General features: G+C 49.5%; 1 protein-coding gene and 1 non-coding gene across 2 annotated transcripts; both read left to right on the top strand.

Moving 5' to 3' along the window:
- Positions 1–21,962, top strand: LOC140902941 (trypsin). The gene is made up of 5 exons (XM_073323523.2): positions 1–40; positions 3,039–3,198; positions 20,008–20,261; positions 21,411–21,547; positions 21,783–21,962. The coding sequence occupies exons 1-5, from the start codon at positions 1–3 to the stop codon at positions 21,960–21,962; spliced, it is 771 nt and encodes a 256-aa protein (XP_073179624.1).
- Positions 3,509–3,636, top strand: LOC140903018 (U6atac minor spliceosomal RNA). The gene has a single exon (XR_012156145.1). It is a non-coding gene; the product is annotated as a U6atac minor spliceosomal RNA (small nuclear RNA).
- Positions 21,963–23,099: the final 1,137 nt, after the last annotated feature.

Raw genomic sequence — 23,099 nt, 5'->3', positions numbered from 1 at the left:
ATGGTCCTGCTGGCCACGGCGATGCTGCTGCTGGCTTCAGGTGAAAGGGGGCTGGAGGGCGAGTGTTTCTCTGTGTGTGTGCGGGGCGGAGGCTGTGCATTTGTGGGTGCGGGTGTGAGTGTGGGTGACTGGGCGAGCGTCCGTGTGCATGAGGGGGTGTGTGTGAGCGTCTGTAGATGGCACAGGCAAGTGTGTAAGTGTCCGTGTTTGAGGGCAGGTGTCAGCACGTGCAGGGATGTGTGTGTGTCTCTGTGTGTGCACATGTGCGTACACATGAGTAAAGTAACTGTGTGTGTTTGTGCATGAGGACGGAAGAATCCCGTGCACCGCTACAGACTAGGGGCCGAATGGCTCGGCAGACGTTCTGCGGAAAAGGACCTAGGGGTGACAGTGGACGAGAAGCTGGATAGGAGTCAGCAGTGTGCCCTTGTTGCCAAGAAGACCAATGGCATTTTGGGATGTATAAGTAGGGGCATTGCCAGCAGATCGAGGGACGTGATCGTTCCCCTCTATTCGACATTGGTGAGGCCTCATCTGGAGTACTGTGTCCAGTTTTGGGCCCCACACTACAAGAAGGATGTGGACAAATTGGAGAGAGTCCAGGGAAGGGCAACAAAAATGATTAGGGGTCTGGAACACATGAGTTATGAGGAGAGGCTGAGGGAGCTGGGATTGTTTAGTCTGCGGAAGAGAAGAATGAGGGGGGATTTGATAGCTGCTTTCAACTACCTGAAAGGGGGTTCCAAAGAGGATGGCTCTAGACTGTTCTCAGTGGTAGCAGATGACAGAACAAGGAGTAATGGTCTCAAGTTGCAGTGGGGGAGGTTTAGGTTGGATATTAGGAAAAACTTTTTCACTAGGAGGGTGGTGAGGTGGTAACTGGAATGCGTTACCTAGGGAGGTGGTGGAATCTCCTTCCCTAGAAGTTTTTAAGGTCAGGCTTGACAAAGCCCTGGCTGGGATGATTTAATTGGGGATGGGTCCTGCTTTTGAGCAGGGGGTTGGACTAGATACCTCCTGAGGTCCCTTCCAACCCTGATCTTCTATGATTCTGTGAGTGTTTCTGTGTCTGTGTGTGTAGCCACAGGGCTGTGTGTACATGTTAAAAGTCTACACATGCGTGCGGGGGGCATGTGCACATGCATGTGTGTGTTCCTGGGTGTGTGCATGCGAGTGTTTGTGCATTACTGCCTATGTGTGTTACTGTGTGTGTGTGCTACGGTATATGCATGTGTGTGTTGCTGTGTGTGTGCGTGTGTGTGTCGCTGTGTGTGTGTGTGCGTTACTGTATGTGCGTGTGTGTTACCGTGCGTGTGTTACTGCCTGTGCGTGCGTGCGTGTGTGTATGCCAGGGTGTCTGTCTGTCTGTCTGTGAGCCATGGCAGGAGGCCCCACCATCGCCGAGCACCCAGTGGGTGACCCGGGGCGGTAGCAGAGTGGAGCTAGGAGGGACAGCTCGGGGGCTGGCTCTGGGGGAAGCATGGGGGGGTCAGACACCAGGGGATGGCTGGGCAAGGATGATTAATGGCTCAGGAAGAATGTTTGTGCACCCCCAACGTACTCCCCCCGCCCCACCCCACCGCCTGTGCTCCCCACCCCACATACTCCCCCACCCCATCCCCTGTGATCCCACCCCATGTACTCCCCTGCCCCACCCCCTGAGCTCCCCACCCCACATACTCCCCTGCCCCACCCCACGTAATTCCCCACACCACCCCACCCCACATACTCCCCCACCCCATCCCCTGTGATCCCACCCCATGTACTCCCCTGCCCCACCCTCTGAGCTCCCCACCCCACATACTGCCCTGCCCCACCCACCCCCTGACCTGCCCACTCCACATAATTCCCCACACCACCCCACATACTCCCCCACCCCATCCCCTGTGATCCCACCCCATGTACTCCCCTGCCCCACCCTCTGAGCTCCCCACCCCACATACTGCCCTGCGCCACCCACCCCCTGACCTCCCCACTCCACGTAATTCCCCACACCACACCACCCCACATACTCCCCCACCCCATCCCCTGTGATCCCACTCCATGTATTCCCCTGCCCCACCCCCTGTGATCCTCACCTCATGTACTCCCCCATCCCACGTATTCCCTCACCCCACCCCCCTGAGCTCCCCACCCCATGTACTCCCCTGCACCACCCCCTATGCTCCCCACATCCCCTGCCCTCAAGCCTACGCTGCCATGAGCAGGAGTCTCCACCAACCGTTTAAAATGGTCCGCACATGTCCGTACATCTTCAAACAATGTCCCCCAATCCCTGAACCCCTACACGTCCCCATACATCCCCCGTGATCCCAGCTCCCCCCATCCCTCTGCCCTCTCCCCCTGCAGCATTCCAGGTCCTGGCCCAGCCCCAGGGACCCCTGCCTGGCTCAGCAGCGGCTCCTAGGAGAAGGCGCGGACAGGGGGGTCTCCACACGCTGCCCCCGCCCCGAGCGCCAACTCCGCAGCTCCCATTGGCCTGGAACGGGGAACCGCGGACAATGGGAGTTGCAGGGGCAGTGACTGCAGGCAGAACCAGCATGCAAAGCCGCCTGGCCACCCCTGAGCCTAGGAGACGCTGCCAGACATGCTACCGCTTCCAGGAGCCACCCATGGTTAAGCGCCCTCCGGCCAGAGTCTTCACCCTGAGCCCCCTCCCACAGCCCAATCCCCTGCCCCGGGCTCAGCCTGGAGCCCCCTTTTGCACCCCAACCCCTTGCCCCAGGATCACCCCGGAGCCCCCTCCCATGCTCCGAACCCCTCAGACCCACTCCCCAACCCAGAGCCTGCACCCCCTACCGCACCCCAATCCCCTGCCCCAGCCTGGTGAAAGTGAGTGAGGATGGGGGAGATCGAGTGACGGAAGGAGGGGGGCTGGAATGAGTGGGCGCAGGGCCTTGGAGAAAGGACGGGGCAGGTGCATGGCCTGGGGAAGGGGCGGGACAGGGGAAGGGCAAGGGTGTTTGGGTTGGTGCAATTAGACAATTGGCAACCCTAGCTCGGACACGGACAATTCCCCCCATACACACACACTTTAGTGGCTGCTGAGGACGAGCGGATCATTGGGGGAGATTCCTGTGACCGGCAACAGCAAGGCTACCAGGTGGCCCTGATGGGCTCCGCCAACATCGTGCGCTGTGGGGGGGTGTTGATCGACCCCGGCTGGGTGCTGACGGCCGCCCACTGCAACACTGCGAGGTAAGTAGCCCAGGGCCAGGAGAGGGGACGCAGAGAGTGGGGGCCCATCGGTTAGAGCTTGAGCCGGGTGCTCAGGACACCCAGCTTCCATTCCCTGCTTGACGCCGACTTCCCTTGGGCAGATCACTGAGCCGGCCTGTGCCTCAGTTTCCCCCATCTGGACAATGGGGATAACAGCCCTGCCCTGCTTCACAGGGGGGCCGATGAGGGGAAAGAGGCCTAGAAGCTATGGAAATGGGAGCTGTATAAGGACCCTAGCTAGCTCTGCTGGATGTGTGAGGTGGGAGATTCAGAACACGTTTTGCCATACATGTAGTAAGAAAGGTGAGAAGGTTCTCACTCCCCTTGATAAGGATGGGAGAGGTCCTAGTGACCTTTACAACATGCATATGGTTAAGGCATTGCCATGTACTTTGTGGCATCTAACCAAGTTTTTCAGTGTGCCCTTGTTGCCAAGAAGGCTCACTGGACTGTATAAATAGGGGCATTGCCAGCAGATTGAGGGACGTGATCATTCCCCTCTATTGAGCATTGGTGTGGCCACATCTGGAGTACTGTGTCCAGTTTTGGGCCCCACACTACAAGAAGGATGTGGAAAAATTGGAAAGAGTCCAGTGAGCACATGACTTATGAGGAGAGGCTGAGGGAACTGGGATTGTTTAGTCTGCAGAAGAGAAGAATGAGGGGGGATTTGATAGCTGCTTCCAACTACCTGAAATGAGGTTCCAAAGAGGATGGATCTAGACTGTTCTCAGTGGTAGCAGATGACAGAACAAGGAGTAATGGTCTCAAGTTGCAGTGGGGGAGGTTTAGGTTGGATATTAGGAAAAACTTTTTCACTCGGAGGGTGGTGAAGCACTGGAATGGATTCCCTAGGGAGGTGATGGAATCTCCTTCCTTTGAGGTTTTTAAGGTCAGGATTGACAAAGCCCTGGCTGGGATGATTTAGTTGGTGTTGGTCCTGCTTTGAGCAGGGGGTTGGACTAGATACCACCTGAGGTCCCTTCCAGCCCTGAGATTCTATGATTCCATGATCCTTCTCCTGCTCTCTGTTGGGGCCTTGGTTTTGTAGAGTATAAGAGCTTCCAGGCAGGGCCTGTCTCTGGCTGTGTCTGGGCAGTGCCCAGCACAACGAGGCCCTGGTCCCACCTGGGGCAGAGACTGTCCCTGACTGTGTGTCTGAGCAATGCCCAGCAAAATGGGGTCCTGATCTGTATAAGGTACTTGGAAATGTGAACTAGATCCTCAGATGGCATAAATTGGCTCTAGTGGGGTTACAACCAATTGACACCAGCTGGGGTTCAGGCCCAGCGTTGCTATTTTATCACTAGTCCCCCAGTAGTTAGTGGCGCTTTTCTCCAAGTCTCAGCCCCTGGAGTCCAGGGACTATGAGAGTATCTCAGCTTCCATTATAATAAGAAAAGTAAGTTTCCACCTTCCTAGTTGGGGAGAAAAGCTGGAAAATTTGAGAAATCTAAAGAGTCTGAAACCAGATGGTAAATTTAAACAAATAATAACAATCTGCGCTCCTTGCTGTATTTGATCTGTAGTTTTAAAAATTTACAAGTAATTTCCTGATTTTTAAGCCAATCTCGTGATTTTGGGGGGCTGGACTCACGACTTTGGAATGTGTGGGGCTGGCAGTTCTGGAAGCAGAAGGGAAATTTCTCCCTCGATATCGGTTTTGATGCCTTGAAATACAGCTGAGCAAAGAATCGATTTTTCGGTCCACTGGCAATGCTGAAAAATCAGGGGGAAATTGTGTGGGGTTGACATTTTTCACAATGTACAGCAAATTGAAAAGTATAACAACACTTTTTTGTTTTGGGCGGGATGGAACGTTTTGTTTGACCTGAAATGAAAGATTTCATTCTGACACTGAGCGTTTTTTAATGTTTTTTCAAAATCAAATGAAGGGAAATTTTGAATCAAAATTTCCAACTGTCGACAAGAAACATTTTGGATTTTCTCATATTTTGGTTTTAAATGAACAATTTGGAAACCGACACGAATTCGTAAAATAGTCAGTGTTGCCGAATTTGGATTTTTCACCAGAAAAAAAGGTCTGGCTGAAAAATATTGCCTAGCTCCAGTCACAATAAATGTCATTTCTAGCATATTACCAACCCTGATTTCCCCAACATTTAAGCCCTTTACTATACCTGCAAAACACTATAATGAAGATCTGGAGTTAGGCTGGGATTTGAAAGCCAGCCACTAGATTTTGATGGCCAGTTCCCATTTATTTGACTGGGAATTGGACATTCCAATGCATTAAATGGCTTTGAAGTTATCAGCCAGCATTCGTAGTTTGCATCATTATGGCTAGAAACAATAGGCCAGAGATGGGCAAACTATGGCCACATCCGGCCAGCGTGACCCTCCTGCCTGGCCCCTGAGCTCCTGGCCCGGGAGGCTCACCCCCGGCCCCTTCCCTGCTATTCTCCCTCCCCGGCAGCCTCAGCTGACTGCCCCACCAGCGCAATGCTCTGGGCACGGGGGCTGCAGAGCCGTGGCCTGACCCAGTGCTCTGTGCTGCGCGGAGGGTGGCTGGCTCCAGCCGGGCGGCATGACTGTAGTGCCGGCAGCCACTGGTCCTCCAGGCAGCGCGGTAAGGGGGCAGGGAGCGGGGGGGTTGGATAGAGGGCTGGGGAGTTCGGGGTGGTGGTCAGGGGGCAGGGGTGTGGATAGGGGGCAGGGCAGTCAGAGGGCAGGGAACAGGGAGGTTGAATGCGGGCAAGGGTCCCAGGGGGGCAGTCAGGAAGGAGAGGAGGGGTTGGATGGGGCGGCAGGGGCCAGTCAGGGGCAGGGGTTCCGGGGGGGGCAGCCAGGGGACAAGGAGAAGGGGTGGTTGGATGGGGCAGGGGTCCTGGGGGAGCAGTCAGGAAGGGGGGGTGGGTGGAGCGATGGGGGAGGCAGTCGGGGCAGGGGTTCCGGGGGCAGTCAGGGGACAGGGAGAAGGGGTGGTTGGATGGGGCACAGGTCCTGGGGGAGCAGTCAGGAAGGGGGGGGGGTGGATGGAGCGATGGGGGAGGCAGTCAGGGGCAGAGCTTCCGGGGGCAGTCAGAGGACAGAGAGAAGGGGTGGTTGGATGGGGCAGGGGTCCCGTGGGGGGGCAGTCAGGAATGAGAGGAGGGGTTGATGGGGTGGCAGGGGGCAGTCAGGGGTGGGGGGTCCAGGGGCGGTCAGGGGACAGGGAGCAGGGAGGGTGGATGGGGCAAGGGTCCCAGGGGCCCACCAGGGGACAGGGAACAGAGGGAGTTGGATGGGGTAGGAGTCCCAGGGGGGCTGTCAGGGGGCGAGAATCGGAGGAGTCGGATAGGCGTCAGGGCCTGGGCCGCGCCTGGCTGTTTGGGAGGCACAGCCTCCCCTAACTGGCCCTCCATACAATTTTGGAAACCCGATGTGGCTCTCAGGCCAAAACGTTTGCCCGCCCGTGCAGTAGGCCACGCGGCATCCTCTTCTGGTGGAATGATTTATTGTCTATAACAAATCGGGGATGAGAGTTGAATCCCACGTCCTATTTTAGTTCTATTTTGACTAGACTCGGGCAACTCTTTTGACTAAACCCTTTTTTTAATTTTGGTGAACAATGCAGATATTTTTCAGCTAAAAATGCAGATTTCATTAATTCATGTTGATTTCACCCAATTGCTTCAGGGGAAAAAAATCCTAAAAGATAAAAATTCAGGAAAAAAAATCTAAATATTGCATTCTGACATTTTTGAAATGACACGTTTTAATTTTTCAATTCGAAAGGACTTCTTTGTTCAGCAATTTCCTGCAGGATTTTTTTTTTTAATTAAAAATGTCGCGAAAGGATTGAAATGAAATATTTTGTTTCAGGACAAATGAAACATTGTGTTTGGCCTGTGCTTAATTTTTTTAGCTTTTGGATTCTCTGGGAATTTAGAAAAAAGTCATTTTCGGTTCAATAATTTTTTTTCCGCTTATTCAGAATTGCCAGTGAACGACAGATCCTTTCTTTGCCCAGCTCGTCTAATGATTTTGGGGCCTGACTTGCAATTTTTGAATGCTTCGGGCTGATGACTGGGAGAATTTCTCCTCGTGGAGAAGCTTGTGTATACTTGCAGTGTTTGTACTCTGTTCAAGGGGGAAAGAGAAATGCAATATGTCAGCATGGGTGGTGGGTGAACCACAGACTTGGGGAGGCTAGCCCCCAGCTCAGTCCACCCCTTCTGCCCGAGGCCCACCCCTCTGCCCCCACTGAAGTCCAGAGCCCCTCCTTCCCCCTCCCCCAGCTCCGGGCCGCTCAAATGCCTCCAGCCCCAGAATGCCAGGCAGGCGGGCAGCATGCGGCCCTCAGCCCCCAAGCACCAGGCAGGTGAGCAGCATGTGGCCCCCAGCCCCCAAGCGCCAGGCAGGTGGGCAGCACGCAGCCCCCAGCCCTGGAGTGCCAGGTGGGCAGCGTTGCCCCTAGGACCCCCAGCCCTGGAGAGCTGGGTGTCGGGGCCCCAGCCCCAATGCCCCCAACCCTCCCCCAGCACAGGGCAGGTAGCCACAACACCGGCAGCCACAGCACCCCCAGCCCTGCAGCTCCGGCAACGCAGCCCCCAGCCCTGCAGCACCAGGAGCCGTGGCCCTAGCACACAGGGCCCCCCCAGCGCTGCGAAGCCCCAGCCACTCCAAGTCCCAGCTCCAGGCCGGCTGCCCTAGCCCCAGCCCCAGCCCCAGGGCTCTTCCTGGAAGAGGAGCAGCCTGCCTGGGCTGGAGCCAAGGGGGAAGCAGCAAGCATGGGCGGGTGTCCTCAGGGCAGAGCATGGGCAGGGCCATGCAGGGCTGTTTGGGGAGGCCCAGCTTTGCCCAGTCTATGATACGCACCACCCATGTATGTCAGAAAAATTATGTGTTGCAAATGATTTGCTCAGCTCTAGAAAGGAATCACGTCAAACAAAAATATTACATAGGCAATGTCCCTTTTATGCCTTTCTCTCCATTCTCAATTCATTTTCAAATCCCTCGCGTGCGTGTATCTCCCTTTGCTCCACAGTTCATTTTACAAGAGGCACTGGTTTAACTACAGTTGTGTTTTTAAATCAATTTAGTTAAATGGATACAAACTCCTGTCTAGAGCTGGTTAGAAACAGAGAGTTTGATTCTGCAGCAAATTCAGAAATTGTGAGTTATTTTTCCTGAACTGGATCAAAAAAGTGACATTTCTAAATTTTCCATAGAACAAAAATTCTGAAGAATTTAGGTTTGGAACTGTCAGACTGTTTCATTTTGAGAATGTCAAATTGCCTTGTTGAAATAAGGTAATAAATGTTCGATTTCAATAATGTCCACTCATTTCATTTTGATTTTTATAATATAATATAATATAATATAATATAATATAATCAAAATGCATTGAAATGATAAATTCAAAATCAAACATTTCATAGGATTGTCAAAATGAAACAAGAAAATCACGTCAAAAATGTTGGCATCAGAGTTTTGTTGCGAGATTTTTTGACCACAGAGATTTCCCTTGGAAAAGTTTCCTTCTTAGAACACACATGTTAATCCAGCCTATGCCAGGTCCCACATCTATGAACAAAGAATCTAGGTCACAATTCCAAGCCAGGGGGCTGTACCCTGGAAAGCAGTGACCCTGGGAAGGACACAGGAGTCCTGGTGGAATCAACCACCCATGAGCTGTGGCAATGCTGTGGCTGACAGTGAGCATGACCCTGGGCGGGAGAACCGGACGAATGGCAAGTAGGAGCCAGGAGGTGGGGCCCTCTCTGGACAAGACATTAGGGAGACCGTGGCTGGAGACTACACCTGGCTCGGGGGCGGGGATGGGGCACTCATGAAACAGGATGTCACACAGGTGCTGACCCAGCGCTGGAGCATCCACGGGAAAAAATAGTGGGTGCTCAGCGGCCCCCCACAATCAGCTCCTCCCCTTCCCCCTCCCTGCAGCACTTCCTGCCTGCTGGCAGCCCCACCAATCAGCTCCTCCTCCTCCCTCCCAGTGCCTCCCATCCACAGCAATCAGCTGTTCAGCGGTATGCAGGAGGCACGGGGGTGGAGGGGAAGGAGTGAGGGCAGGGTGCACTCAGGGGAGGGGGCAGAACAGGGCAGAGCTGGGGTGGGAAGCGGCGGGGTGGGGGTTTGGGGGAAAGGGTGGAGTGGGGGCAGGGCCTGGGGCAGAGCAGGGGTCGAGCAACCCCCGGCAACTCATAAAGATGGTGCCTATGGGATGTCAGGAGATCAGGGAGGGGTCAGAGAAGAGCAACAGGAACAATCTAAGGGATGAAAAAATTGCCTTACAGCCAGATACTGAAGCTCGATCTATTGAGTTTCTCCCAGAGACAGCAAAGACTTGATCCTGGTCTATCAGCACCTCCAATGGGACGAGATTTCAGAGGGTCAAGGTTTCTGTAACCCAGCAGACAAAGGCAGGCAGAGCAAGATCTGATGGCTGGGAGATGAAACCCAACAAATCCCAGGGACAAATTGAATTATTCCAAGTCTACTCATAGTGCACACCCCAGCCTGAAGTTGCACTAGTTGAAGTAAATCACCCCAAAAAGAGTTTAACTGGTGCAAATTTCTAATGCAGCTCTGCTGAGACTGGCTTAATAAGGCATTCATTTTTACCAGTGAAGGTAATTAACCACTGGGACAATTTACCATGGGTCGTGGTGGATTCTCCATCACTGCTAACTTTTAAATCAAGAGTGGATGTGTTTCCAGGAATTATTTTGGAGCAGTTCTCTGGTCTGTGTGACACAGGAGGGAGACCAGATGATCCCTTCTGGTCTTGGAATCTACGAATTAATTCCTCCAAAAATTCACTTTAATTTAGTGATTTACCAACGCAAAAGAGCTCCCGGTTGTGGGATACACACACAGGACAGGCCTAATTCACCAGAAGCACAATGCTAACTTTGCTTAGAGCAGAAGAAGAATCACAAAGACAAATTTTTCTGGAGAAATATTTTTTGGACAGTGAATAATTGATTTGGGGGAAAATGGAGTCTTGGTTGCCCTTAAATTACTTGTGAATTGAACACAAATTCAGTGAATAGATTTGGCCTAAACTTTTTTTAGGGGGGACTTAGGTGCCATCCCCAAAATGACCAGTGGAGGTGATATAACCTTTAGCCCATGGGTTAGGGCACTCACCTTGGATGTGGACCACCTGTGTTCAATTCCCCTTTGCTAGATGGGAAGAAGGGATCTGAGTTTGGGTTTCCCACACTGCAGAAGAGTGTGCAAACCACTGGGCTAAGGTGTGTAAGGGAGGCTGGGTAAACGGTTATAAAACGTCAGTTTTGAACCTATCAGAATGCTCCTTCCCAAAGAACCAAATTTCATCAAAATTGACACATCTGCTTTTGAGGAATCAGCATTTTCCAACTGAGAAATGCCCTGTTGCAAAGTTTCACATCATAATTCATAGTTTTCAAAACCAGCAGTCACTGTTCTGCCCATCCAACCCGATCTCCTGCCTAGCCCAGGCCAGAGAACCTCCCCCAAGGATTCCTGCACGCAGCCCAAGCTCCCTCTTGCTTGTGTGCCCTTAACGCCATCCCTTCACAGATTTCAAGCCCATATCTGGTGGCTGAGCTAGAGCAGAGCTTTGAGAGAAAGGCGCCCAATCTTGACGGAAAGCTTCTGAATGACAAAGAATTGGCCCCGCCCCCACTTCTGGGGCAGTTGTTCCAAGGATCAATCTTGGGGAGAGCTGCGTTCGAGGCCTTGCTCTGCTACAGACTTCCTGGGTGACTTTAGGCAAGTCATTTAGCCTCCGTATGCTTCGGTTTCCCCATCTGTGCGACAGGGAGAATAGTCCTCACAGCTAAAGAGGCAGGTTTTCCAAAGGGTGCCCAGAAATTTATACCCATCGAAACAGGCGATACAAAACCCACAGCACCGAGTCGCCGGCTCAGGTGATTTGGACTGCGGGGCTAAGAACTGCAGTGTGGGTGTTTGGATCCGGGTTCTGAGACCCTCCCTTTCTTGGGGTCTCGAAGCCTGGGCTCCAGCCTGAGCCCAGACCTCTACACTGCAATTTTGCAGCCTCATGACCCCAGGTCACAGCATAGACGCACCATAACTACCTTTGCCCAGCCCAGCCTTTGCCTTTCCCTCCGAAATCAGTCCCTCTACCTTCTAGATCATTTCCCGGCCTCTTGGCTAGAACACCCTGCGTCTCTCAGCCTCAGTACCTCGCTGGGCAGCAGTTAAGCACTGAAATACCTTGAGGGAGCTGGGGCTCAGCACCTAGCCCCGAATGTGCTTCCCCTAGCAGAACGCAGCCATGCAGCGTCTCGGTGTGTCTTTGTGCAGCACCTGGCATAATGGGGCACCTGTAGGCAATAATAACATGAATAATCTGCAATAAGTATGCGGCCCAGAGTAGCAATGGCCTTTGCGTGTATTTTCGGCTGCAGTCCGATCAGTTGCAAATCTCTGTCTAATTTGCTGTCCGCCCCGCCCCCAGATTGCTTCTGCCCTGCTGTCTAATTCCCTTGATCTCAGCTCCCTGGACTCAGGGCTCTTTTAAACACCATTGAGTTTAGCACAGTAGCCTCCAAGGACAACGTCCACCTGACATTTCCCCCAACCTCTAGGCCATTAACACAACGGGGCAAGATCCCCAGCTGATGTCAATGGGCCGTAGCTCCATTGGAGTCAATGGGGCCAGATCCCGAGCTGGTGACAATCAACCGTAACTCCATTGGAGTGAATGGGGCCAGGCCCCCAGCACCTCTCTTCCTTCCCCAACAAATCTCTGCTCCGTGGCTCAAGGCCTGGATCTGCCATTACCCACACAGCTGTCGATTTGAAAACTGCCTTCACTCCCCTGAATTGCACAAAGCTGATGCTGAGCGGGGGCGTGAGATGCAGACAGAACCGCCCTGTGTAGGTGTATCTCTGTAGCCTTGGGCGGGAAGGGCTGGAAATCCAGAGGGTTGGAATGGCACAAATGCAGGCAGGGAAAAGATTGTCCCTTGCTTTCAGATGTCTGCCTCACTGCAAAGCCAGCAGTGTCCTCACCTCAAAGCCCTGAGAAAAAGCAACAGGTTAGCATGAAAAGCCCTGAGACTGGCTTTTTATGCCAAGAAATGAGATTGGCATCAGAAAACCATAAGACTGATTTAAAAATCATGAGATTACAGTGAGCTGGGGTTACAATTATTAAACTGTGATTTAAAAAAAAAACACACCATGAGACTGGCAGAAAAGAGGTCCTGAGACAGGCATCAAAAAAACCCACAAGATTGATTCAAAAATTCTGAGATTGGCAAGAAAAATCACGAGATTATCACTGGCAGTGGGGAACCTGTTTGTAACGGGGAATTTAGATCTTGAAGCATGAGCCCCTGGGGAAGGAAAGCCTTATGTGGTGCAGGAAGGTCAGACGTGGCCACTGGACTATGTTTGGCTGGCAGCCGACACGACATCTACAGATTCTGCAGGTTCATAACTTTCATTAAAAACAAAGGTAAATTTCTAGCCTTCGTGGCTGCAGAGTATAACTGTGGGTATAACTCATGTGGTGATGTCCTCATCTCAGTTGGGGTCTGTGCAGTGCCCAGCACAATCGGGTCAGCAAACACCCCTTGTCCTTTATCCATCTAATTGCATCACTTCAGTGCCAATAAAAAGAAAAGGAGTACTTGTGGCACCTTAGAGACTAACCAATTTATTTAAGCAAAAGCTTATGCTCAAATAAATCGGTTGGTCTCTAAGGTGCCACAAGTCCTCCTTTTCTTTTTGTGAATACAGACTAACACGGCTGCTACTCTGAAACCTTTCAGTGTCAATGTGATCTATTTAATAACCAATCCTTATGCTGGATGGAATGGGTGGGGGAGAGGGGATTGGGAGGTAAGTGCCTTTTGTTTTCAGTGCTTGAAAAATACTACAGCTCTCATGATGCACCGTGACTTGTGAGTTGCTGTAGTGCAGCATGGGAGATGTAGTCCAGACGTGGAGTCCAGTCCATAAAGGAAACTGCAGTTCCCATGAGTCACTGAGGCAGTATTTCCAAACTGACGTTTTGCTGTTTTTTAGATACAACTTGTTGGTTTGGTGGTGTTCTCTTTTTGATGTAATGTTAAAATTCTTCCAGAGAGCAGACACTTTTCACAGTAAATTTTGCACTGTCCAAAAAACAATTCTCCATCGAAAAACAGTTTCCCCAGAAAAATTTGGACCAGCCCTGATGGAGAAAAGGGAAAAAGGAAACAAAGAAAAAGGAAAAAAATGTGTATGTGAGGGGGGGAGGGAATGGTCCACAAAACTCCTAGATCCCATTCACCCTGTCGCCTTAAGTGGCAGAAAATCAGAGGAAACCCAAAATCCAAAAGTCTGATTTTATACCTCAGCCCATCATTAAACATGGAATTAGGCTTTTTCTTCTGAATAAATGCCATCTCCATAGTCTGCTCCCGGTGGCATCTGGGAAACAATTAAAGACCTTGTGTACCCAGCTGGATTTTCACACCTGCACATCTATGCCAACTGGCATGAGCGTTACTGACAGAAAGCGCCTGAGGACGGTGAATGCCAGCCAACAGTATCAGGGCAACACGGTGTACATGAGGAATATATAAGAGCAACACAGGAATCGTTAGAGATGGAACAATGGGCCAGTCCAGGCCGGGATCCTCACCCACTCCTTGCTGCCCTGGATGCAGACTGGTATCCACCATCCTTCCCTGCCCACCCCCCCCCGAATCAGACCCATGCACCCATCTGGCCCAGTCTCCCCTCCCACGTCAGGTCTGTCTAGCTCAGTGTCCCCCATCCCAGATCAGATACAGAGGCTCATCGAACTGGGTGTCCCCCAGCCCAGAACAGATCTATGAGCTCATAAAACAGAGATGGTTCAGAGAAGACCCATGAGAATGATTAAAGGTTAGAAAACCTGCCTTAGAGTGAGAGAATCCAGGATCTCCATCTAGCAGAACAGAAGAACGGCCACACAGGGTCAGACCAAAGGTCCATCTAGCCCAGTATCCTGTCTTCTGACAGTGGCCAATGCCAGGTGCCCCAGAGGGAATGAACAGAACAGGTAATCATCAAGTGATCCATCCCGTCATCCATTCCCAGCTTCAGAGGCTAGGGACACCATCTCTTCCCATCCAGACTAGTAGCCATTGATGGACCCGTCCTCCAGGAATTTATTGATTTCTTTTTCGAACCCTCTAATGGTCTTGGCCTTCACAACATCCTCTAGCAAGAAGTTCCACAAATTGACTATGCGTTGTGTGAAGAAATATTTCCTTTTATTTGTTTTAAACCTGCTGCCTATTAATTTCATTTGGTGACCCCTAGTTCTTGTGTTCTGAGAAGGAGTAAATAACACTTCCTTATTTATTTTCTCCACACCAGTCATGATTTTATAGATCTCTATCATATCCCCCCTTAGTCGTCTCTTTTCCAAGTTGAAAAGTCCCAGTCTTATTAATCTCTCTTCATATGGAAGCCATTCCATACCCCTAATAATTTTTGTTGCCCTTTTCTGGACCTTTTCCAATTCCAATAGATCTTTTTTTAGATGGGGTGACCACATCTGCATGTGGTATGCAATGTGTGGGCGTACCATGGATTTATATAGAGGCAATATGAGATTTTCTGTCTTATTATCTCTCCCTTTCTTAATGATTCCCAACATTCTGTTTGCTTTTGAGTGGACGATTTCAGAGAACTATCCACAATGACTCCAAGATCTCTTTCTTGAGTGGTAACAGCTAATTTAGATCCCATCATTTTACATGTATGGTTGGGATTGTGTTTTCTAGTGTGCATTACTTTGCATTTATCAACGTTGAATTTCATCTGCCTTAACAAAGCTTAACAAAGAGAAGGGTCATGGGTGATGTGATCCCCGTCTGTAAGCACCTACGTGAGGAACAAATATTTGCTAATGGGCTCGTCAGTCTCACAGAGGTAGGTCTAACACCACCCAGCGGCTGGAAGCTGAAGCTAGACAAATTCAGATGGGAAATAAGGCATAATTAACCATGAGAACAATTTATCAAGGGTCATGGTGGGTTCTCAATCACTGAAAGATTTTAAATCAACACTGGCTGTTTCTCTAAAAGAACTGCTTTGGGAATTAGTTTTGGGGCAGGTTTCTGGCCTGAGCTCTGCAGGGCCTGAGACAAGATGATCACAGTGGACCATTCCAGCCTTGGAATCTATGTCTCTATGAATCTAGCTTAGATGCATGGCCCGTCTAGCCTGGTGTACTCCCGCCCCCCACTTCTAGGGTTGCCACCTGGCCGGTTTTCAACCGTCCTGGCCGGTTTTGCGGCGCAACCTGGAACACGTTGGAGCGCTTGCCGATTCACACCCCTGTATTCCAGCTTGTGGTGTCACATGAGGATAAGGGAAGGAAAATGATAACATCAAAATACATATATTGTGGGCGGCGTTTTGTTGGTTGGTTGTTTGTTAGCCCAGCGTCCCCCATCTCCTCACCCCATTTCAGACACAGGGGGCCACCCAGCCAGGTATCTCCCAGCCTTCAACCCATATCAGATCCATGGTCCAGCCAGCCTGCCCTCCTGCATCTTTGGGCTTGGCAGAATTTGGCTTTTATTTTTTGATCATTTTGAAGGGCAATATTGACGCTTCTTTGTACTTTTTTTTATTGTTTTAAATTTTCACAGTTGTGCAAAATGATACATTTCCAGCATCTTTTCCCCCCTGTTCTTAGTTATTTAAATTTTCATCATCGCAGGGGGCAAACAACTGGGAGGGATCACATGATTATTTAACGGCAGTAGATGTGGGGAGTCAAAAAGTTAACGCTTTGTAGACGGTAAAACACAAATTGCCAGCATCGCGTGGCAAATCGGACAAAACAAAGAGCCTGAAATCCAAAGGGCTTGAGCCACATTTTCCTTACTTTGCCTTTCGCTACGTTTTGGTCATCATCCATGGAAACATTTTCCCCACGGTCTGTGTGTGTGCAGTGCAATCGACACTGATTAATAAAAATCATATCCTTCCAAGCCTAGGCATATTGCATTTGAGGAATTCCACCATGTTTCCCCTTTGCCAGCTGTCCTGAAGCAGATCTCGGCTGGCTCTAATTTATTGGATTATAGAAAAGATGCAGTGCAGCAAGGTACAGGACAGGCCCAAGCAGATTTGCCAGGGAGGTTAAATTTTAGAATCTTGCCTCTTCTGGAAACGCTGCCCTGGTTTTAACTCAACTGTTCTTAGGTCCGTCTAGAGCAGTGGTCCCCAAACGGTGGGATGGGGCATGGAGGAACGTCCAGGGGGGCAGAGCGAGGCCCATGCCAGCCCCCACGGCCCCTCCCTCACCTGCAGCTGTGGCCCCGGCTCCATTCTGAGCCCTGTGGCCCTGCTTCCAGCTGCAGCTCAGCCCTTGGCCCCTGCTCCTGGCTGCAGCTTGGCCCCCACTCTCAGCCTCTGCTTGGCCACCGGCCCCCTGGTCTGCTTACATATCTGGGGTTTCAAATGAGTCATTTCTAGGTATGATACCGAGGATTTTTCATACCTGGCCCCAAGCTTCTTACAGCATCGCTCTTTCCCTGTCTGCATCTCCCAGGGAGAACAACAACAGATGGACAAAAGGGGAGTCTTTTTTCAATTTTAAAATGTTCTAGCCTTCCCATTGGCTCTTTTGGCTAGGTGCCCACTCACTTCCTTTTACCTGTGCATCGCAGTGAGACTTTTTAACCCTTTACAGGTAGAGCAATTAGGGAACAGCTACTAAGAAGGATTTTATAGCTACTGGCTGGCTGGGTGTCTCCCCCTTTCATTTATCACACCGGCTCTGCTCCCACCCACAGCCCCTAACCTGGTCATGACTCTGCTCCCAGCCTGGGGGGCATGGACACCAATTACTGGTAAGGGGAATGTGAGAGGAAATGTTTGGGCACCACTGGTCTAGATGAAATGGCGGGACACCCTGCTCCCCACAGTGTGGACACACGGAAACTGGTTTAACCCTCAATCAAATCAGCTCAGTAATTATTTACATCGGGCAGCTTTTCTTAGGCAGAGTAGACCTTAGTCACCAGATTGCTTGGGATGATAAATCTCACGTGGCGGCTTTGCTTTGCGGTCTGTCTCTGGTTGGAATCACCACCCAGCCATAACCAGCTGCTGGCGTCTCTGCTTAAAAGCATCCGACATAGAAAGGCAGAGGATTAGGAGACCTTGCAAAGGGAGCCGGGCTCATCCGCCCTTCCCCTCCCTCTGGAAGGGTGTGTACAGCTGGGGCTGGTGAGAAAATGGGTTGGTTTTTTTCCTCCACTGAAAGTGGAGGGGGAAAAAAATCATCTTTTTGCAAATTTTCCACAGGAAATTTTGAGGGCTTTTTGGCAAAAAATCCAAGATCTGAAATATTTCCATATGGAAAGTCACCGCAGTGCCTTATGGGAGATATAGTATGGGTGTCTCACATCTCTCCGCTTGTATTCTTCTCTATAGACTGGATTTCCTGGTCGGACTACATCTCCCATGATGCACCAAGTGTCTCCTCTAGTATTGGGTCAACTGACAAGTGTTAATATCGCACAGCCACAGTGTATCACAGGAGGTGTAGTTGGGCTGCAGTGTGCTCCCATTCTCTTCTATAGGCCGGGTTCCCTGATTGGTCTGCATCTCCCATGATGCAATGTGCTTTTAGGGTTAAATGTTGCACATCTGCAGAGCATCATGGGAGATGTAGTCCAGCTGGAGACCCTGGAAAGTAGAAGAGAATGGGGGGTGGCGGGGAGGACACAAGGTTCCCATGCTATAACTCTCATGAGGTGCAGTGGTGCCATTTCAGAATAAGACTATTTATCTACCTATCTATCTATAAATGGCCAAATTTTTGACAGTTTTTGGGCATTTTGTTTTTTGACAAAAATTGGCATTTTCAGTGGGAAATTTGTGTGAAATATTTTACTGAGCCAGAAATCCAAAATTCCCTCAAAAAAACATACATTTTAACTCACCCTAACAGTAGTATAAACCCAGCCGAGGACTCCAGAACAAATTCACAAAAGCAGTATACTAGATTGGCTCTTCTAGGATGAAAAGATATTGTTGGGAGCCTGGAAGAATCTCGTGGTTGATGGGGCTGAGATGAATTTCATAGCTTATAGTCCTTGATAGTCTATGTGCAAATGACTTCTGACTGTAATCAGTCTCTGCTTCAGTTTCCCCATCTGGGGTTAATGTCATTTGCTTCACTTTCTCACAGGGAGCTATGTTCATGCATGTGCGATGTTTGGAACATGCCCTCTATATTATAATTATATAATAATAATAATAATTATATTCCCGTATTCCATTAAGCGTAATTATCATGAACAGAGTTGGGTGAATAGCAAAAAATCGCTGAGCTGGGAAGAAATGAAGCATTAAAAACAGCTCTCTGTTGATCACTCTAAAGTACTTACTTGGCCCCCAGCACTGTGGCATCACAGTCATATTTATCTTGACAACAGCCCTCTGAACTAGGGCAGTGTAAAGATGGGGAAACTGAGACACAAAGAAGTTAAGTGACTTGCTCAAGGAGGGACTAGAACCTAGGTCTCTCAGACAGCATACTCTCACCATAACCTCAAGGCTAGCCATCTTCATTACTAAAATGGAGGTGCATGTGTTAGTCCTTTGTTGTGCATTTCACACACAGCATCACAGAAATGCATTCTGCAATATGTGCTATTCACTAGTCTCCCATTGTGAAGAGTTGCCAGCTCTTGGGGCTTGAAGGTTGTAGCTATAACCAACATTTTTCAGTTGAAAGGTAATTTTAGGTGGTAATTTTATCAGATGTAATTTTTAAGCACTCTCATTTGCAGCTAAATTTCTCAGGTTTTGAATGAAAACCATACACTTGGACCAAAAATGATTTTCACAAAATGATTTTTTTGCACAGAAAATGGTTTTCAAAGACAGGCTTTTTAATGAAAACCAGTTTTAAAAAAAAAATGATTTTTTTTTTTAACCAAAAGGGTATTTGAAAACAGAACAAACTAAAAAACCCTGTTAATTGTTTTTGCAACTGTTTTTCACCAAAAATGGGTTTTAAAATGTTTACCAAAAACATTTTTGGGAAAAGTGATTCCCTGCGCCCCTCCTCCCCACCCCCCGTACCACACACCAGAGAACTGCCCCAAAATAATTTCCAGAGCAAAGTTTTTAGAAAAATATCCAGTCTTGATTTTAAAATTCCCAACGATGATGAATCAACCACCAGACCCCTTGGTAAATTGTTCCACTGGTTAATCACTCGCACCATTAAAACTTTGTGCTTTATTTCCCATCTGAATTTATTTAGCTTCAACTTCCAGCCACTGGATTATGTTAGACCTTCCTCTGCTAGACTGGGGAGCCGATAATTAAATATTTATTCCATATCTAGGTATTTATACACTGGGATCAAGTCACCCCTTAACCTTCTCTTTGTTAAACTAACTAGATTGAGCTCTCACTATAAATCAGATTTTCTAATCCTTTAATCATTCTCCTGGCTCTTCTCTGAACCTTCTCCAATTGATCAAAATCCTTCTTGAATTGAGGACACAGGATTCCAGCTATGGTCACACCAGGGTCAAATATAAAGGTAAAATAACCCCTCTGCTCCTAGTCAAGATTCCCCTGTTTATGCCTCCCAGGATCACATTAGCTGTTTGGGCTGCAGCTCGTGTGCCGCCAATTACCCACCATGACCCCCAAATCTTTTTCAGAGTCACTGCTACCCAGGAGAGAGTCCCCAGCTATAGAAGGAGGAAAGGTGGGAAGAGGGGAGGTCCCAGGTGAGGTTTCAGCTATTTTTATCTTGCTCTCTGTGCCATGTCCCTGCTACAGACCCATCTCCATTCGCCTGGGGGAGTACAGCCTGAGGACCAGCGAGGGGACAGAGCAGTGCATCAAATCAACCCAGTCCTTCCCTCACCCCAACTACAACATCACCACGCACGACTACGACATCATGCTGCTGAAGCTGCAGAGCACTGCCAACCTCAACAACTACGTCAAAACCATCCGCCTGCCTGACAGATGCCCTGAACCCAACACGGAATGCCTGGTGTCCGGATGGGGCACGGTCCAGACCCTTAAAGGTACAGAAGCAATCTGCAATGGGGCGCTGGGGGGCAGAAGGGAGGTGGAGGGAATATGGGGTCCTGCAGGAACGAGGGCGAGCACCGCAGATGTTCTGCAGTGAGAGTTCTTTGAACACCCTTGCGATGGCCTTTCAGAGCTCTCTGGAGCTCCTCCGACGTACTATGGCAGCCATGCACTGGGTAGACACACCATTAAATAGGTGTTCCTGGCCAAGACAGATAGATAGATAGATAGATGTGTGTCATGATGGATGAATGGAAGTGTCTGAAGAGAGATGGATGGATGATAGGTATGCGTAAAGACAGGTGAATGTGTATAAGGGTGGATGGATATATAGATACTTTCTGAGGCACTTTGAATTCTGTGACAGTAACAAATTAGATGTTTCTGTGCCAACATTTTACCACAGTCTGGGGTCCTCCCTACCTAATATTCACTGCCATGTATCTACAATTTTTGTGACCATTTCCCATCTACTTTTCAACTGACTGGTCAAATTTTGAATGTTTAGAAATTCTGATGAGATTTTCAAATTTCAAAATTTTGACAAGATTTCCAAATTTCAGTTTTTCAATGTGACTAGCAGATTTCAATATTTCAATGAGATTTGCAAGGCAGTTTTGATCTTTTGACATGCTTGCCAAATTTCACCAAGATTTCACGTTTCAAAATCTCAACAAGATTCCAAAGTTTGAAATTGCAACGAGAGTCCAAATTTCCAAATGTTGATGCGCTCCCCAGACTTCAAAAAGTTGGCAAGATTTCCAAACTTTGAAATTTTGACATGATTTCCAAATTTCAAACGTTTGATGCATTTTTCATTTTCAATGAGACAACTGTGAAAAAAAACATTTGGAAACAACAACGTTTGCAATCCCCACTCTCCTTCTTCCCCTTTTGCCACCAACCCTAACCATGAAGGCTGGGATTTTGTGCACCTAACTCACCTAGGCTACTCTGAAATTCCACTCCCATAAGTTAGAATTTATCACACAGCCCTAGTTCTTTCTCAGATGAAGCTCCCCTTGGAACCAAAGTGCTGAGTGGTCACTGAGACACAGATGCTGCGTTACGTCTAGATGGGCGGAAGCATTTTCTCTCACCCTTTAACTCATCAGTGAACTTCTGGGGACTTTTTGTTCCAGTGCAGTACCCCAACGTTCTGCAGTGTGGGAAAGTCTACATCCAGCGCAACACGGACTGCGATAAATCTTACCCCGGGGCCGTCACCGAAAACATGCTATGTGCTGGTGTGAAGGAAGGAGGTGTGGATTCCTGCCAGGTAAGGGTGGGGTCAGTGTGGGGAAGGGGAAGATGACAGCAAACCCCCTAGGTCACCTTTGGGGAACTTTCCATCGGAACTGGAAATGCATCTCAACCGGATCACTAACGGATCCCGATCTCCTTTGTAAAGTTCTCTGAGATCTACTGATGGGGTGAGCTCAGTGGTCTTATCATTACCATGGAGATGGTTTCTCTGTCTCTCCCCACTTCCCCATCCTCCTTCCCCCATGCAGGGTGACTCTGGTGGCCCGCTGGTCTGCAATGGGAAACTCCAGGGCATCGTCTCGTGGGGATCACAGGTTTGCGCACCAAAAGGCAAGCCGGGCGTCTACACCAAAGTCTGCAGATTCACCAGCTGGATCCGGGGCACTATAAGGGAGAACTCCAGCAACCAAGCCTCCAACACCTGCTAGAAGCAAGCCACAGCTGCCACTGCCTCTTCCCCAGGGAACTGAGATTCCTGTAATAAACAGTGTGAAAAAACACCCGTGGCTCATTGCCTCCTTTGCACCTAGGACCGGATCTACCAGCCTCTGTCACTTTCTTGTCTACATCTGCTCTCTCTCTCCATCTGAGACAGAGCCCCTCTTTCCCCTCCCCATAGGAAGCCTTGCTGTCGATGCACCCAGGTGGGAGGTTGACAGAGGGGCTCGAACCCACGACCTCTGCATCTAAAATCCTGGGCCGCTGCCACCTGAGCTAAAAGAACCAGCTCTGTTCGAAGGCTTATCAACTTCCAGATGCATCCCAGCCCCCAGATGAGGGGGACAGAGCACCACACTGAGTGGGTGTGGCTTAAACACCGAGTGGGCGTGCCATACATAACCGCAGCAATGGCTTTAGCTAAATGATCTGGAAAAAGGGGTAAACAGCGAGGTGGCAAAGTTTGCAGACGATCCAAAATGACTCAAGCTAGTCCAAAGCAGACTGCGAAGAGTGGCAAAGGGATCTCACAAAACTGTGGGGTGACTGGGCAAAAAAAGGCAGATGAAATTCGACACTGATAAGGGCAAAGTAGTGCGTGTTGGAAAACATAATCCCAACTATCCATATAAAATGATTGGGTCTAAATTAGCCATTACCATGCAAGAAAGGGAGCTTGGAGTCATGGTGGATAGTTCTCTGAAAACGTCCACTCAATGTCCAGCAGCAGTTAAAAAAATCTAATAGAATGCAAGGGACGTGATCGTTCCCCTCTATTCGACATTGGTGAGGCCTCGTCTGGAGTACTGTGTCCAGTTTTGGGCCCCACACTACAAGAAGGATGTGGAAAAATTGGAGAGAGTCCAGCGGAGGGCAACAAAAATAATTAGGGGTCGAACACATGACTTATGAGGAGAGGCTGAGGGAACTGGGATTGTTTAGTCTTCAGAAGACAAGAATGAGGGGGGATTTGATAGCTGCTTTCAACTACCTGAGAGGTGGTTCCAAAGAGGATGGTTCTAGACTATTCTCAGTGGTAGAAGATGACAGGACAAGGAGCAATGGTCTCAAGTTGCAGTGGGGGAGGTTTAGGTTGGATATTAGGAAAAACTTTTTCACTAGGAGGG

This window comes from Lepidochelys kempii, chromosome 24 (genome assembly GCF_965140285.1).
Source record: "Lepidochelys kempii isolate rLepKem1 chromosome 24, rLepKem1.hap1, whole genome shotgun sequence".
Classification (NCBI taxonomy): Eukaryota; Metazoa; Chordata; order Testudines; family Cheloniidae; genus Lepidochelys; species Lepidochelys kempii.
Note: the sequence above shows the minus strand (reverse complement) of the source record. Positions and strands in the feature narration are given on the sequence as shown.

What these genes read in the sequence shown, in the direction of transcription:
- LOC140902941 (XM_073323523.2), top strand. Translation starts at nt 1, where the DNA reads ATGGTCCTGCTGGCCACGGCGATGCTGCTGCTGGCTTCAG. An exon ending in GATGCTGCTGCTGGCTTCAG is followed by an intron (nt 41 to 3,038) that starts GTGAAAGGGGGC and finishes CACACACTTTAG; the next exon opens with TGGCTGCTGAGGACGAGCGG. An exon ending in CACGGTCCAGACCCTTAAAG is followed by an intron (nt 20,262 to 21,410) that starts GTACAGAAGCAA and finishes TTTTTGTTCCAG; the next exon opens with TGCAGTACCCCAACGTTCTG.